Source organism: Pyrgilauda ruficollis, unplaced genomic scaffold, assembly GCF_017590135.1.
Source record: "Pyrgilauda ruficollis isolate IOZ18807 unplaced genomic scaffold, ASM1759013v1 scaffold48, whole genome shotgun sequence".
In the NCBI taxonomy this organism is placed as follows: Eukaryota; Metazoa; Chordata; class Aves; order Passeriformes; family Passeridae; genus Pyrgilauda; species Pyrgilauda ruficollis.
Genome location: NW_024526377.1, coordinates 2,302,724 through 2,318,395, shown reverse-complemented (window position 1 = coordinate 2,318,395; position 15,672 = coordinate 2,302,724). Strand labels below are relative to the sequence as shown.

Genomic DNA, 15,672 nt, shown 5'->3' with positions numbered 1-15,672 from the left:
ATTTTTGCCCCGCCCCGATTGAATGGCCCCGCCCCCGCCCGGCTCCGCGCGGGAGCTGCGGGCAGCGCCGGTACCGACTCTGGGACACCCCCGGTACCCATCCTGGAACCCCCCGGTACCCACCCTGGGACGTGGGGACAGAGCCGGTACCCACCCTGGAACGTGAGGACAGCCCCGGTACCGACCCTGGGACACCCCCGGTACCGACCCTGGAACGTGGGGACAGAGCCGGTACCGACCCTGGGACACCCCCGGTACCGACCCTGGGACGTGGGGCCAGCCCCGGTACCGCCCCTGAGACACAGGGACAGCGCCGGTACCGGCCCTGGGGCGCGGGGCCAGCCCCCGTCCCGAGTACCGCGGCGCAGCGCCTCTGTCGGAGCGGAGCCCGGGCACGGCCCGGTCCGAGCGCTCCCGGTGAAAAGCCGCCTCTCTCCCGGCGGCCGCAGCTGCCCCGGGCTGCCCGGGCACCGCACGTTCGCTCCCCGGCTCTCACGGCAGGCCAGGCTCCCCGGAACGCTTCCAGAGCCTCCCGGAGGGGTCGGGCTCACAGCCCAGCCAGGACGCTGTAGCAACACCAGCTGTCAAGAACGTGGCTGGTGGCTTTTCAAGCTCGGGACCATTAGCCAAGAGTGTTAAAAACACCCGTTCTGAGCAGATCAGCCATGTGCAGAGAGGAGAAGGGAGGCCAGCGGTTACAGAAACGCTGAGCTCAGCACCCTGTACCCTCAATTCCAGTTTCCAGAGGAATAAAGCAGGCGAGAAGGATGGAGCCTACAAATAATGCTCCCGGTTAGGTCTGGTGACCTAAACAAACACAAGCTAAGTGCTTTTGTTCTCATATGGCAGTGTGACAGCCACAGGACTCTGCCTGGCAGCAGGCATGCACTAATCAATAGCTCCTACCATTTCCAAGGAAAACTTTGAAAAAGGAGCAGAACGCAGAGTTCCCTTGCTTTCAAGTCAGATTTTATCACACAGGTTCACCAATGGCTCCAAGTTCTAGCAAAAGGCAAGTAGTCAGAGCTGACCCAATGCTGCTCTGAGGTATGAGATTCATTTTTCTGGGGTCAGCTATTGTACAGGACTCTGCACAGAAGTATTGTGTATGTCCTTGTGAAATGAATTTTGTGTTTTCAGGCAGTTTCATTCTGAAAAATCAGGGACCACAGAACTAAAGCTGCAGGAAGCACTACTGCGCTGATGTGAAGTCCTCTACTCTGCTTAGAGGGAGAACTGCAAACACACCTGTGCCAATGTCTAAACTGCAAGAGAAATGAGCTCTGAGAGAGGCTTTTAAAAGTGTTTATTGATGATTATTAGATGGAATGACGGCGCAATAGTGCAAACCACTGTGCAATTGGGAGAACACTCCCTTCCCAGCTTTCACGTTTACTTTATTACAGACGAGACATGGAAGAAGGATTAAATACAAAATGGGTCAGTATGCTGCATTTACCACCCCCACTGGGCTTTGGACAGATTACTGTTCCCTCAGTGCATGTCAGTTCAGAGCTACATTGAAGAGGGGAGTGGCTGCTTGTTCTGCCCAACCCTATGAGCTGGAACCAGCAATCTTTTTCATTTGCACACACATCCCCAGTCTGAAAATCCTAGCACTTCACTCAGCCAGTTTCTGCGCTTTCTATCTCATAAAGAATTGAAAATACCAAATGTTCACAAGCCACACATAATATTTACTAGAACACCACAAGTGAGCTTGAAGAGCACTTCTTCAGAATCAAGATTTCTGCTAACACTCTTCACTAATATTACGAGCTTGTAAACTTAGGTGCCCACTTCCTCATTTTTAAGTGTTTTTTCCCCCTGGAAGCTTCTAAAAACAGTTGGGAGTGAGCAGCTAAACCTTTTATATTTAGTGCTTGAGTCAGTATTGGAAGAGATTTATTTGTCCACTAGCAAGCGACCAGCTAGTTTGTCTAAGGAGATTGCACTGTTAGGTTCTAAGTTAAAGAACAAAAGAACATTCTGTCCTCAAGTGATGCATTTTGTGAAAAAACAATCCCAATCACACCCAAAAAAATTAAACTACACTGTTATGAGTCTCAAGGCTAAACTGACCAGCATGTAGAGGTTCAAATCATCATCCACACATACCCTCCTTGCCTCTCAAATCTGTGACAACATCCTTTTCTTCAAGAGAATCTAGAACCACAGCCACTTGGAGACAATAAAACCATGGGGCAGATACTGGAGACTTTAGAAACTGCTGGATTTACATAATGTGACTTGGTGGTGGGCTGTCTTTGAATGTCATTCTCATTGCAGTCCAACAAAGTTACCTACACACACAGAATGTTGAAGTTGTGCGACTTGTCAAAAAACAAGACATCTCCAATTATTGATCACACTTCAGCATACAGCTGGGACAGGGAAGAACACATTACAGAAAGCAAAACCACGATATTTTAGTTACATAAAACAATATAATTTGTATATAAACTGATAAATACTGTCTCCATGGTTCACTAATTCCAAATACTAGTTATCTGCACATTAGTTGCTAATATCTATTATTAGAAGTAGTTCCAACTTGTGCTCTCTCAGGGTGGTCAATTCATCTCCGAGACTAGTCAGCCTGTTTGCTCTGACAGAAAAAATCTCAGCTGTGAGACTGGGTTCCATGGGAAGATTTCATCTTATCTTCCAGATAATGAATCCTATGATTATACAGACCACAGCAAGGCCAAGAATCAGGATACAGATCTTCTTACGGGATTTCTTCTAATAAGAGGAGAGAAAAGAAGGCACTGACAGCAGGAACACTTGAGGAAAAAGCAAGGCTACCATTCATGTTACTGACTTGGGTGAACAAGAGCACTTGGTACCCCCACAGTTATTTGAGAGAAGCAACCAGTATAGTCTGAACACTTTTACATGTTCCTTAAACTCCATGATTCTACAGGTGAATGTTTTTAATTTTAGGAGTGAAGAGGTCTAAGAGATGCAGTTAAGTCAAACTGCAACAGGTTTTGCTTCTCTTAAGGAAAACACAAGCCTCAGAGAAGGCCAACCCTTTCTAGCTATTTAGATTTTTCAGGTAATCCTAATCAAACTCCTAAGCAGTTCTCACATACAATCTCCCCTTGGCCACTTGGGCTTGGTGTTGCATTGCTACAATTTAAATAATTTAATGTACAGTTACTGAACTTGAATTTTACAGCTTTGCTCACTTTATTCATCACAGGAAACTACAGTCCATCCATATACACCAAATATTTTTAACTTGGCATCTAAGGATTTAAGGGTAGCTATACATAACCACTTCTTTCTCCATCCAGAAAAAAAAAAAAACCCACAGGCAAAACATGTCCAACAGCTCCCAAACTTAGATTTATAAATACCTCAGAACTTTGGCAAGGAAGCCATGGAGAGAGAGAATACTATTACATGCTGCCAGATGGTAAAACCAACTTCCCAGCCTTGCACTCTACAGCATTGGAGTTTTATTGCCCTCCAGTAACTCCCACTTAACAGCTTGGAAGAGTCCAGTATTTTCTTGTGTAAGTCCCAGCAGCAATGGGACTGACTAAAGCAGAACCCTTATCCCTTAACAGAAGCTGGACCTACAGGGACAAGGATGGCGAAAGGAACCTACAGAAACCATTGATACCATACAGCAGTGAGAGCCACTGCAAGAGATTTCATGGGACAGGGAGCACAGACTATGGGATAGAAACTCAGCAGCTGGACAGGAGTGTTGCAAATCCTGGTCACTAGAAGTTACTCGAGTCTGGGCAAAGATTTTTGCAAGTCAGGGTCCTGGCTGATATGTTTACAAGTTGGATACAATATCAGAATTTGTTCTTGTTTCTTCTACTAACTCCTAACAACAAAGACAGGTAAACACTTAGGCTTGCAGAGTGTGAAGTGCCAGACACTATTTCTACTCTTTTACTCTAAAGTAGAAGGTGAATTTCAATACTGTATTTTTGACTCATGTGCTTTAAATACTCCTTGCAGGCAATTTTGAATGAGTGCCAAAACTAGTCTGGTGTGCTGCAGTCCTCTGTTTCATTAGTGCTCAACCATACACTGACAATCAAACAAGCACACAGAATTTACCTGATAATAGGCAGCTCTCTGTAACTGCTCACTGGCTCTTTCCACGTGGACTTCTGCACTTTCCACATTTGCCTCTATGCTATCTATGGAAAAAACAGGAGAACTTATTGCAAAATATTTCAGAGCTTCAGTGTTTAAAAATTATAGCCAGAAATACAATACTTTTAATACAAAATACTGCAAAGTTTAATCCATGTAACTGGCAAAACATGTAACTGAACCAAGAAAAAACTTATTATCCAAATGCACTTACCAATCATATCTCCTTGGTCATGAATCATCATGGCTAAATCCTTAAATATCTGATTGACATCCAAAATGTCTGCCTGAAGACAACAGTTTAACAGGTTAAAATGAACACTGGGTACAATATTTTCTAATCCTCACTCTTAGTACCTCTTCAGACCATCACTCAAAAGGTCAGAATAGGCACTAGCATTCACTGACTTGATGTTATCACCTGTGCAACTTGGCATTAACATGGGAGCCTACAATGCTCCAGCTACTGAATATTTGTTTCATCACACCAGCAATTAGCACAGCATGAACACTGTAACATGAGTTGCTCCTGCCATATCTGAAGGATCACCAGTCAACACTGAGGGAAAATGTAACTCCTTCAGATTATCCTGGCATCAGTCCTCTCCAGGAGGAACTCTATTCCTCCACCATCAGCTCTCCTCAGCCCATCCCATTAATTAACACTGCATCCTTTAATTTATCTCCCAGTGCTGTTAACTGTGCAGGATTGACTGGTCACCTCTAATTGCCTGATTGCAGTTTCTCTTTCTTTAATGAGTTCAAGGTCCTGTTCAGTTATTGCCACATCTTCTTCCTGAGACTGCATCTGATTCCAATCTTCACCACTGGAAAGAGAGGGAAAGTCAGTGTCTCTCTCAGCATAGAGTGTTCCATGCTGCATTTTATGGCAAAATGAATTAAAGTTGAAGAGTTTCCTACAGAACAACCCCCAGGTTCTTGGCCCTGTCACTGTGTACAAGGACAGGACCAATTTGTGACAACAGTCACAAACTGGAACAATTGAAAAAAGGGACAGATCAGGCAGTGTGAAGGCACTGGAAAGCAGTTACATGCATAGCACACTCTGTTCTAGAATATAACAGTTATCTACAGCATTTTAGAAAAAACTGCCAATTTCAGTTCTGCTTTTTAAAAAAAATACTTGTACCTTCCCTGCTTCATCTCTCCAAAAGGGAGAAATCAGGGGGAAAGTTCTGATAGAGAGCAGCCTGGAAGCACATTAACAGAACAGAAGAACACCTGAAAAGCATCTGGATTCAAAGACTCTTGCCTATCTGGCATTTGGAGATAAGACTAAAGTGTTTTAGTATTTTAATTAATTAGTCTAGTAGGAACTCTGAATTAAATTACACACCAAAAGAGATATTAAAACTCAAGTAACTCTGCATCCCAGTCTACCTCTCTCCTGATGAGCTGGTTCTTCACAACTGCTGCAGCAGTTACATCAATTAGAGTGGAGCCAGCATCTATCATACAAAGCCACCTCTATGTTCAGCTTAGAATGTTCTTCCAGGGCAACATCTCCATCTTTTCAATAGAGAAGTGTGCCAGAAAACATTGTATCAGTTCAGTGTTTGGTACAACACTAAGTAGTAAGTTTTAAAGTCTTAAAAGTGCCTAAAGAAATGAAAATAAACTGCATGAATAGGTCAGACACAGCTGACCATTCCAGTAATTCAGCTCTGAGATGACCATAGGGTTTGCAGTTCTCAAAAGCAGAAATTTCTCACACACAGCACACAAGAACAGCTTTGACTGTGGAATAGCTGCTGTGTGCCATCATCTCTTATCTCTGGGTCCCACTGCTTTGGTGTGCAAGGCCTTCAAACCCATCCCAGCACCTGCATAACTGAACACCTGGGGTTTCAGCCCTGGCTCAGAGAGAAAGCCCAGGGCTAAGGAAGGGACACACCCCAAGCAGCTGAGCAGATGAAGGGCAGTTTGCAGAGGGAGAATGAGACAGGTAAGCAAGGTCTCTTGATTCAGAAAGTGAAAGGATTTATACAGACAGAGCCAACAGATTTCAGCCCAGTTGACAGATTAATCACAGATACTTCTGGAGGGGCTCAGGCTCTCTTTACCACACTGCAGAGTTGATGTAACATTTTACACAGCCATCTACCACACAGGCACACTGTTACTGCAGAAGCAGTACAACTGTCTGACAGGTGACAGTAATGCTGTCTTGTGCACATTCCAGGATTAGTTAGCCAGGGCACAATATCCAGGACTTCTGAATTTTAGGCAGCCTCATCTGCTATTCTGCTGTAGCTCCAACTGGGCTGCTAGAGAACATCCAAACCCATGATATAAATATGCAGCTCTCTGTGGAAAGTCACAGTGAGTGAAATCCTGTCTGGTAATCTTGTGTTTACAGGCCAGAACACCAGGAGCTCCAGCTGCCACATCTTAAGAGCACTACTATTCCCCTCAGGGTAGTAATCACACACTCTGTACTTAAGGAGGATAAAATACTGTCATATGCAGATTTTACATAGTAGATTACATGTGCTGTAATAGTTGCTTTTCAACTCTTTTTGCCTTGCATTCAGCCAGCAGAGCCTGGCCCAAGTTACAGTAATATATCACACAATAAAAACTTTAGTTATATGCAGTGAAAACATCAAGAGTACAAGAAGTTATTACCTATCAAATGAAACAAGCTGTTCTTCTCTGAACCGCTCATCAGCCTGGAAGAGATAAATGAGTCACCACTCTCACACACTACAGGACCATGCACAAAATCACCAGCAGTTTCTTGAAGACCAAGGCACATACCAGAGAGTTCCTGGAGAATGACACTGTCACCGCAGCCCTCAGATTTAACTCGGGTTATGTAAGATTAGTTTTAGCTTCATCTTTAGATTTAATTTTTAGATTCAGATTGTCTCTGCAAATCAGAGGCAAGTGAATGATCAAAAGCAGCCAGTCCATGTTCTTGGATCAGCTGTCAATGTTTGTAACTTCCTTTCCCAACATGAAATAAAAATTTAAGAGCATAATTCAATGGATAAATGTGTTCCCTTGCAGAAATTAAGAATGCATACCTAGCAGAAAGCCCTGAGGCAAGAGGAGAAAAATGCTTTCATTGGCCATTTTGTTATGAATTTTTAGTAGCCACAGGGGTTTGTCAAAACATAACAGTGAACATACTTTGGAGATATTAGCACGACAGAAATTATAAGAATATAAAGCAACACAGTGTGAGATTTGAGATATAATTTAAGGTGTGGTAAGCTTCATTCTGAAGTCTTAAACTTTATATCATAGGGCTGACATGAAGGGAAGAGCAGCCTGCAATACTTTGCTCTTCACTATGCTTTGACTCCCCATCTCATCTTCTGTAACATTTGCAACTACCAGGATTCTTTCCCTCCTCTACACTGACACTGGAGCACACTGAAACAAGAAATTACTTCCAACATCTGGAATGGAAAACTACTGCACCAAGGCCTCAGTTTCACTCAGTAAGGTGCCAGTGAACAGGTATGAGGTTGGAAGGCAAGTACAAGATCTCTCAGAAGACTCACAGTTCAGTATATCACTCCATAATTCCCATAAATACTTACAGAAATACGGGAGCCAGCTCTTGCCCTTGCTACAGTCTCTTTTTCCTTCTCTGACACTCGCCTCTGTACTGCCTGGAAATTGTTTAAGGCTGTGGAGAAGTCATTCATTAATCGTTCTTTCTGAAGCCTCTGTTGGCGCTGAGGAATCGAAACACAAACAAGAGTTTAGACATTCCCATTCATGATAAAGTGACTGTCAGACTCTCAAAAACCATCATAACAACAACAATGAACTGGCATTCAGTGATCTTCTGGTGCCAGTGGTCAGAAGAAAAAGCCCACCACGTTTTAATTCCTTACACCAATGCTCCATGCCTTGCCAACTGCAGGACAGCTTCGTGCAACACGGCTCTCCAATTTCAATCTAGTTCTAAAGTCTGAGTAAATAATTACTTTCATTCTAATTACATTCCAGTAATTCACCACATTTAACTACATACCTTTCAGTTACCTACAATACCTTTTCCCTCTATTCCTTCACTTCGCAAACCTCACAGTCCTTAACAAAATACACACAAATTCACACTTAAATCACAAAAGCAGCAAGCCCCACACTTCCAGAACTACTGGTAACACCCACTGTCCCAGTCTCCTAAGCTGCCTCTCCCAACCATGGCACACTACAAGCCTGTTGTTTTTAGATCAGATAACATCCTTAGTCCTGATAACCATTTCAGTTTATCTTTTCTTCAAATACATTTGTTGCAATAATCCTTTTCATCCTCATTTTACAACGTCAATTTATTTAGCCTCCATAGGACATCTCCTTTGAGTGCTGTGACATTCCAGCAAATGGGAAATAAGAAATTGTGTGTAAGCTTGTCCCAAGGACATTAGGTCAGTTTTTATGTTTTCGGATTGAGAGATTTGCAACAGCTGGCTCAAATTGTGGGATTTCCAGGACTGCAATCCTGCAATGAGCTTGTATCAATTCAACAATAATTTCAAGGAAAAAAACCATTTTCAATTATATTTTTTCTATAACAAGCCACTACAGCAGCCTCGTAATACACTGAAGCTTCCATCTGAACCCTCTGGAAGCAACAACCCTTCTTCCAGAGCACATCCTCAGCATGCTGATTCCACCTTCTGCAGATTTTGACTGAATTTTCCCTGGGCTGCATTCAGTGAGATGCACATGACAGGATTTTGTTCATCACAGAAGATTAACTGAAAAATATTTGCTGAACAAATCAGCAAAGCACGGCCATGCCTCCAACAGGCATAAAAACCTTCAATACAGAATTAGACCGAGACAACATCTGCTGACCCACATCCCCAGATCATCCTACAACAGCACCCCAAAAGCAGGCACTGGTGAACTGACACTAGCAGCAGAGGACTGTCCCTTCCCTTTCCCACAGGGAGCAGGAACTACTATTTGGTAAGAGAAAATCATAATCTTTGCCTCATCATATTTTGCTTTACTCAAATATAAGCAAAGTGAGTCAGCCAGCTTCCCCCCCTCCACCACTAATAAATCACATGCAAGGGAAAGCTTTCTGGCATGCTCACATCTCATACTGATAGACAGTTTGCTCTGAATTGTTATCCTAAAACACTGCCTTGCACCACCAGGCACTTTGAAAACAAGATTATTTTTCAGAAATTTAGTTGGAAAACCAGAATTGTATACTGAGCTCTCCCCCAAACATTTAGGGCCTCTTATTCTCATGCAGGGAGTTTTATACCTATTTGCTCCTGGGAAACATGGTTTTCCCAGTGTCATATAAGCAGCCAGGATGCAGCCAGTTTAATGAGTTTCTCTACTTCACCATCATCCTTCATTACAAAAAGCTGCTGTCTTTTCAGCTGTGCCAGTTCAGGCTTTGTGACGTTGTGGTCTACCCCAGTTTCATGAAATGAGTGATCTAGAAATATGTCCAGAAAGTTCTGCCTGCCTACCTGTTCAGAAGCAGACAGGGGAAGTGGCAGAGACCCCAACTCCTTTAGATATTCATTGGTCTCTTTGGCAAGGCGGTTTGCAGAGTGCTGCAGCTGTTGTCTGAAACAGAAGTTCAAAAGCAGTTACACAAGATCTACCTAAAAAGGAGCCACTGAGCATTTTAGCATCCAGAATGATGACTAAATAGGGGTTCTGAGATCACACAGCTTTACAGTAGGTTTTTTCCAACCTAAAGGATCAGAGATGTACTTTTTTTTTTAACGCAAACTTGACTCTGGACTACATTTTTAGAAAAAGATTCAAATAATTTCTTTGCTCCCTGCTAACTAGTATAATTCAGTAGCTTAAAAAATATCTTTGTCTCCAATGGCATAAGACAGAAACAACTTTATTCGGTGAACATAATCCTGCTTTTAGGGTGAATTCCTTATGGTACCAATTAGTAACTAACTCTTCACTTGACAACCACCAATTCCATTGTTTAAATGTGCATTTGAAAAGAGTACAAGAACTCTGATACTAAATTCTTCATTTTAGTGAAAAACAGTGATGAGAAAGAAGAACAATCCAGCTTCAGGAATTGCAAGGCTTTCCCTTAAGCCTTTATGTTTTTCAACAACACTGCAATATGAAGATATTGTTGTGAAGCATCTAATACAATTAATAAATCCTATTCTGTAAACTAGGAAAGAAAAATACTAAAACCAGAAGCAATTTCTTTTGCATTCAACAGGTACAGGATGCTTAAGTGAAAGTCCCTTTCTTGGCCCAAAGGACACACAAATCAAGGCATTCAGGCTCCATTATTGTATAAGCTGTATATGTAAACTAAAAACACCATCCATGCATTTTGGCAAGTTGGTATGGCAGCTGACAATTTGTGGGGTGCAGCCACTCCCACCCCAAAGAGGAGAGATTATGAGAGCAGTGATGTTAAATGTGAAGGCATTTGTTTGGTCACCAGTGATTAATTCTTTAATCTACTGATTAAGCAGAGATTGAGTCAACTGAGCAGCTCAAGGAAACAAATCCCTTTCTCTCCCAATTGGACTCTGATCTCATCCTTCAAATGTGGTAAGTGTATCTTCCACCACAAGTCATGAACTTATCCAAAAATTGCTATTATAAAAAGCAGGATAATTATGCATTCAGAGATTCAAGGTACTGTCACATGAAGACAGAGTGGAAGAATGTACTTTTAAGTTTTCTTTGATGACCTCAGAAATTATTCTTTCCATAATGTGCTATTTATGTTCCACAAGTTTGTGAAAGATGCACGGACACAGAGAAGCCCTGCACAGTTTCTCCAGGGGTCAGTCTGAATTACAGCTGTTTAGATGTCTCCTACATTGTCCCCCACTGGCATATTATTCTTCTGAAATGACATATGACATTTTGCCTGCCACATACAATAGCGAATCTTTCTGCTGACTAAATCCATCTGTACTACAAGCTACTTTTTCTCCAGTTATGGGGCTCCCTGACTGTTTTTCCTTACTGGTGTCATGTGAGCACCAAATACCTGGTATGGCATTCATTTCTTCTGAACCACGTGTGAAGCTAGTATGACTGCTACTCAGAGGACAGCTAATGCTAATGCATGGCTGAGGTACTACTACTTTTAGAAGAAAATATAAAAAAAGTATATAGAAGAACAATATAGGAAGAACTGTTCCTACCCAGCAGTTTTGAATGGCTTCTCCAGAGTCCTGCAGAAACACCTTAATTTGTCCAGTAAACTATTTAATGCAGCTAGTAATTATGGGATTGCAGGACTGTATTAAATTTATCTAATAAAGCATTTCCCCACAAACACTATCCCTAAGAAAACAGACAGAAATGAAAGAACATCTATACCAATGTTTGCTCATTTAGTACTCACAAATTTTCCTGAAGCTTGCTGGAATCCTGCTTGGTTCCCAGCTGGCTCATCAAATTCTTTATTTGAGCAGCTGAAGATAAAGAGAACACAAGATGAGTTAGTAAGACAAGTTCAAACATTTTATTCCTTCTTGAATGTATTCTTTTAGCTTTCCCCAAAAGAAAGCTAAAAGCTAAATTAATTTCAGTATCTGACTTAACCTAGTAAGGCAACACTTATATTCTTTGCTTTAAATGTATACAAGTAACTTATGGGTGCATGGCAAGAGGATGGGGCCAGACTCCTCTCACTGGTGTCCAGAGACAGGACACAGGACAACAGCCAGAACTGAAACCCAGGAAGTTCCATCTAAATATGATGAAAAATTCATTTGCTGACAGGGTGACAGAGCCCTGGGACAGGCTGCCCACAGAAGCTGTGGAGTCTCCTTCCCTGGAGATATTCAGACCCTGCCTGGAAGCCCTCCTGCACAACCCGCTCAGGGGAACCTGCTTTAGCAGGAGCTGGACCAGATGAACTCCAGAGGTCATTTCCAAACCCAAGAGTTCTGGGGTTCTGTGAAATGAAAAGTGCATTTTAAACATCCCCACCTATACATGATCCAGCCTAACAAACCAACTTTCAGACAAGAAAGCCATAGCGAGGCACAGATACCCTCAAGAGAAGTCAGTGGAGCTAAGACCTTGTGCACTCCTTTTCCTCAACCTTTTTAGACCAGCTAACAGAGCTGTTAATACCAGCCTTGCTATTTCAGTATTTTAGGCTATCACAGCTGCAGAAAAACTTCACTATGCTGTGTTGCCATTTTTACATTATTTTTAACTTACTTCAATTATTAGTGCTCAGTTAAAAAAAATAAAAAGAAAACTCCAAGTGCTGCTATTAGTTTCAAAACTCCCTGCCCCAGACCTGAATTTTTCTACTCCTGACAGTCCAAAGCTTTCACAATACTGGCAGAAAGAATCTTTCAAGAACAGATAGCAATGTGCACCTCACTGTTTGCCTTTGTCAATTTGAAATCATGTTGTAGCACAGAGAGATATTTTAGACCTCCTTCTCCCTTATCACTGATGTTTTCCCACTATTTTCTTTGTGTAGGCACTCATGATCACGAAACCACACAATGAATCACATCAAACCATTAACCTACCTGAAAAGCAAGTACATTTTCTCTCCCCAAACCCTGTACCTTAGAATTCTTTTCTGACAGATCAAGAAGCTGATACACTATATTCTGCGGCAGCACAGATTTTATCATTACTGAAGTGCACTTACAGCACTCAGCACTTACAACAGCAGTACAAAGATTGATTGCCCCAAATCAATCATGAAATCTAAGCTATCTCATCATGCAGTGAGAGGCAAGACCAAGGAGGATCACCTTAATACAGTTCCACAGGCAACTGAATTGAACTGAATTATCCCATGAGTTTAACAAGAGTTTCTTCCAATTCAGAGACACCCTCCTGTGTGACTTCTGCTTTCAGCCTGGAGCCCCTGCAGCTGATTAAATGTGCTGCTGGAGAAGCATCAGATCCCTACAATAGCCACTTCTTTTAAAGGGCTGTCCAATGGCTTACAACAAGGGCAGCTCAGCTAAGACTGCAATACGAGTCAATCAGTAATTAGCCAGTAATTAGCTTTTACATCCACCAAGAGTATTCACACCTAGAATTTCAGACTTCTATTAGATTATACAGTGAGGAGTTGGTTGGCATCTCCTCATATACTGAGCTTGGCTTCCAGCAAGTAAGTCTGCACATATTTCACAGCTCTGTCAGACACAGGAAGGTCACAAAAATTCATAGTCAAGCTGGTGACAAACAGCACAAGGACTGCACTCTGTGTGGATGCTGAGCACTTGGCAAACAGCATTTGTGCCATAATGTCCAGACATTCTGTGACTTATTTCTCTCTGCATGGGGAGATTCTCGCACAGCCCCATTTCCAGGCCAGCCAATCCTGTCCTGCCCTGAGCCAGGTTCAGCAGTTTGCTTTGCTTGGTTTATCTCAGCCAACACACAGAGTCTACACAAAGTGAGAATAAAGTGTTTAGGAAATGAAAGGAAGAGGCTGGAGCTCTTTATTCTTTGGATAGTGGGTATGCATCAACACACAGAGCCCCTCAGTCAACAGCTTTCCATCTCCAAGCCCTTTTAATTTCAGGCTGTAGAGCCTTCCACATACTCACTATGTGACAGCTAAGGTTTCTTCAATCTCTCCTCTAGTTGCAAGTCTGCTACATTACCTGAGCAAACAACACTTTTGCCAGCTCAGACCACCAGTTTTCTGTACATTTTGTGTGAAATGCTCACTCCAGAGACTCCCTAAAGAAGTGAATAATACTCAGCTGTGCAAACTGTTTGCCTGCTCTTTTCCTTATAGGGGAAGAAGAAATGAGGACAGCCTTAAGGCTTCAATATATCTTCTTCTTTTGGTTTGAATGGGAAGCTTTTATATAGTGTGTAATAAAGCTAACTACTGTAACATTCAGTCAGATGTTCTTTGTGTTCCCACCCACCTCAATAAAACTGTACAGCTATTTGTTTAACTTGAAATAGCAGTGCATGGAGATAGGATGGCTGCAGGTCATGAGACAGCAGAAGCCTGTCCTATGAGAGAGAGAAGCTGAGCTGATCAGAACAGGAGGCTCAAAGAAATCCCGTGGAAGGAAAAAAGGAGGAGTGTAAAGGAAGAATTAAAACGGGAAAAAAGGGAAAAAACCTCAACAGGCCATGCTATTTGGCAAACTTTGAAACAATTCAGCAATGTCTACACCAAGGAGAAATGAACATGACTGAGCAAAGCATTTTTCAGTAACATAAATAGCTTTGTATCATCAGAGAAGTCACGAGCTTTCTGAGGAACCAACAAGTTCAATTGATCTACCATGGGCACTTGAACAATTAATGTCTTTTTTAGCAAAGCCTGTATCCTTAGGAAGGATTACATCAAAGACCCTCCTGGATGTGACTGCTTTCAGGAGCAGCAATTCAGCGGTCAGTAGTGACATTTCTATGATTACCATACAATACCGGTAACTTTCTCTAACGACAAGAAAGTGCACCACCGTGTCCTCAGGGACATCCTGCCCGGGAGCAGGACACTGCCAGCACAGCGAGGGGGGAAGCCACACGTTCCCACGGCCATTCGAGATCCCTGGCACAGCAGCTGTCCCCAAACCCGGTGACACCGCGGGCTCCCGCTACCCCCGAGCCCCTCACTGAGGGCACCCGCTGCCAGCGAGCGGCCGGACTGCCCGAGGCGCCGGTGAGGCTCGGTGACAGGGACAGACACTCACCCACAGCGTTCACCCCGCCCTGCAGCCGGGCTGGGCATCACCGCGCCCGGCGCCTGCCGTGTGTGCCCGGCCCGGGCAGCCCGGCCCGGCACCGCTCCGGGGAGGCTCTGCCCAGCCCGGCTCCCACCGCACCCTCGCGCTGCCGGCCCCGGGGCGCCGCCGGGCCGGGCCGCCCCGTCCCTCCCCGGCCGCGCACTCACTGTACTGCGCAATGCGCTGCACGTTGCCGCTGCATGTCTGGATGATGCCGCCGAAGTCCCGGGGCGGCGGCGGCGCCCCGGGGCCGCGCGGGTCCAGCGGCCCGTACGACATGGCCGGGCCGGAGCGAGCGCGGGCCCCGCTGACAGCGCCCGCCCGCCCCGCGCCTGCGCGGCCGCCGCGCCTGCGCGCTGGGGGCGGGCTGGGAGCGCGGGCGGCGCGGCCGCTGTGAGGGGAGAGAGGAGCGGAGTGAGGGTGGCGGAAGGTGGGAGCACACCGGGGGCGGCATCCAGCCCCACTGCCATTGTCACCCCACTGCCATTGTCCGCCCAGCACTGCCATTGTAACCCCTCAGCCACTAAAGCATCACCCAGCGCCGCATCCTGCCCGACGTCTCTTGAACCCCTCCAGGAGTGGTGACTCCACCATCTCCCTGAACAGCCCCTTCCAATGGCTGGCAGAACGATTTTTCTAATATCTCATGTGGATCTCCGCTGTCTTGGCTCAAGGCCATTTCCTCCTGTCCTCTCACTGCAGGCACAAGAGAAGAGACCAGTACCCACCTCACTATAACCTGTTCTTGGGCACTTGTAGAGAGTGAAGTGATCCCCCATAAGCCTCCTCAAGACTAAGCAAACCCACTTCTTCATAAGACATGTTTTTCTAGAACCTTCACAAGCCTTGTTGC

The 15,672-nt window shown here is 44.3% G+C and overlaps 1 protein-coding gene across 1 annotated transcript; it reads right to left on the bottom strand.

The window, feature by feature from the left end:
* Window positions 1–1,291: 1,291 nt before the first annotated feature.
* STX12 (syntaxin 12) lies at window positions 1,292–15,152 on the bottom strand. The gene is made up of 9 exons (XM_041479424.1): window positions 14,987–15,152; window positions 11,486–11,555; window positions 9,603–9,702; window positions 7,698–7,835; window positions 6,775–6,818; window positions 4,847–4,952; window positions 4,340–4,412; window positions 4,087–4,169; window positions 1,292–2,745 (listed from the first exon to the last, which is right to left on the bottom strand). Exons 1-9 carry the CDS (start codon window positions 15,096–15,098, stop codon window positions 2,656–2,658), a joined length of 816 nt encoding a protein of 271 aa, XP_041335358.1. The 5' UTR covers window positions 15,099–15,152; the 3' UTR covers window positions 1,292–2,655.
* Between the last annotated feature and the right edge of the window lie 520 nt (window positions 15,153–15,672).

What these genes read in the sequence shown, in the direction of transcription:
- STX12 (XM_041479424.1), bottom strand. Translation starts at nt 15,098, where the DNA reads ATGTCGTACGGGCCGCTGGACCCGCGCGGCCCCGGGGCGCCGCCGCCG. An exon ending in GAGCTGGCTCCCGTATTTCT is followed by an intron (nt 6,819 to 7,697) that starts GTAAGTATTTAT and finishes TATCTCTTCCAG; the next exon opens with GCTGATGAGCGGTTCAGAGA. An exon ending in CAGCTTGTTTCATTTGATAG is followed by an intron (nt 4,953 to 6,774) that starts GTAATAACTTCT and finishes CTCTCTTTCCAG; the next exon opens with TGGTGAAGATTGGAATCAGA.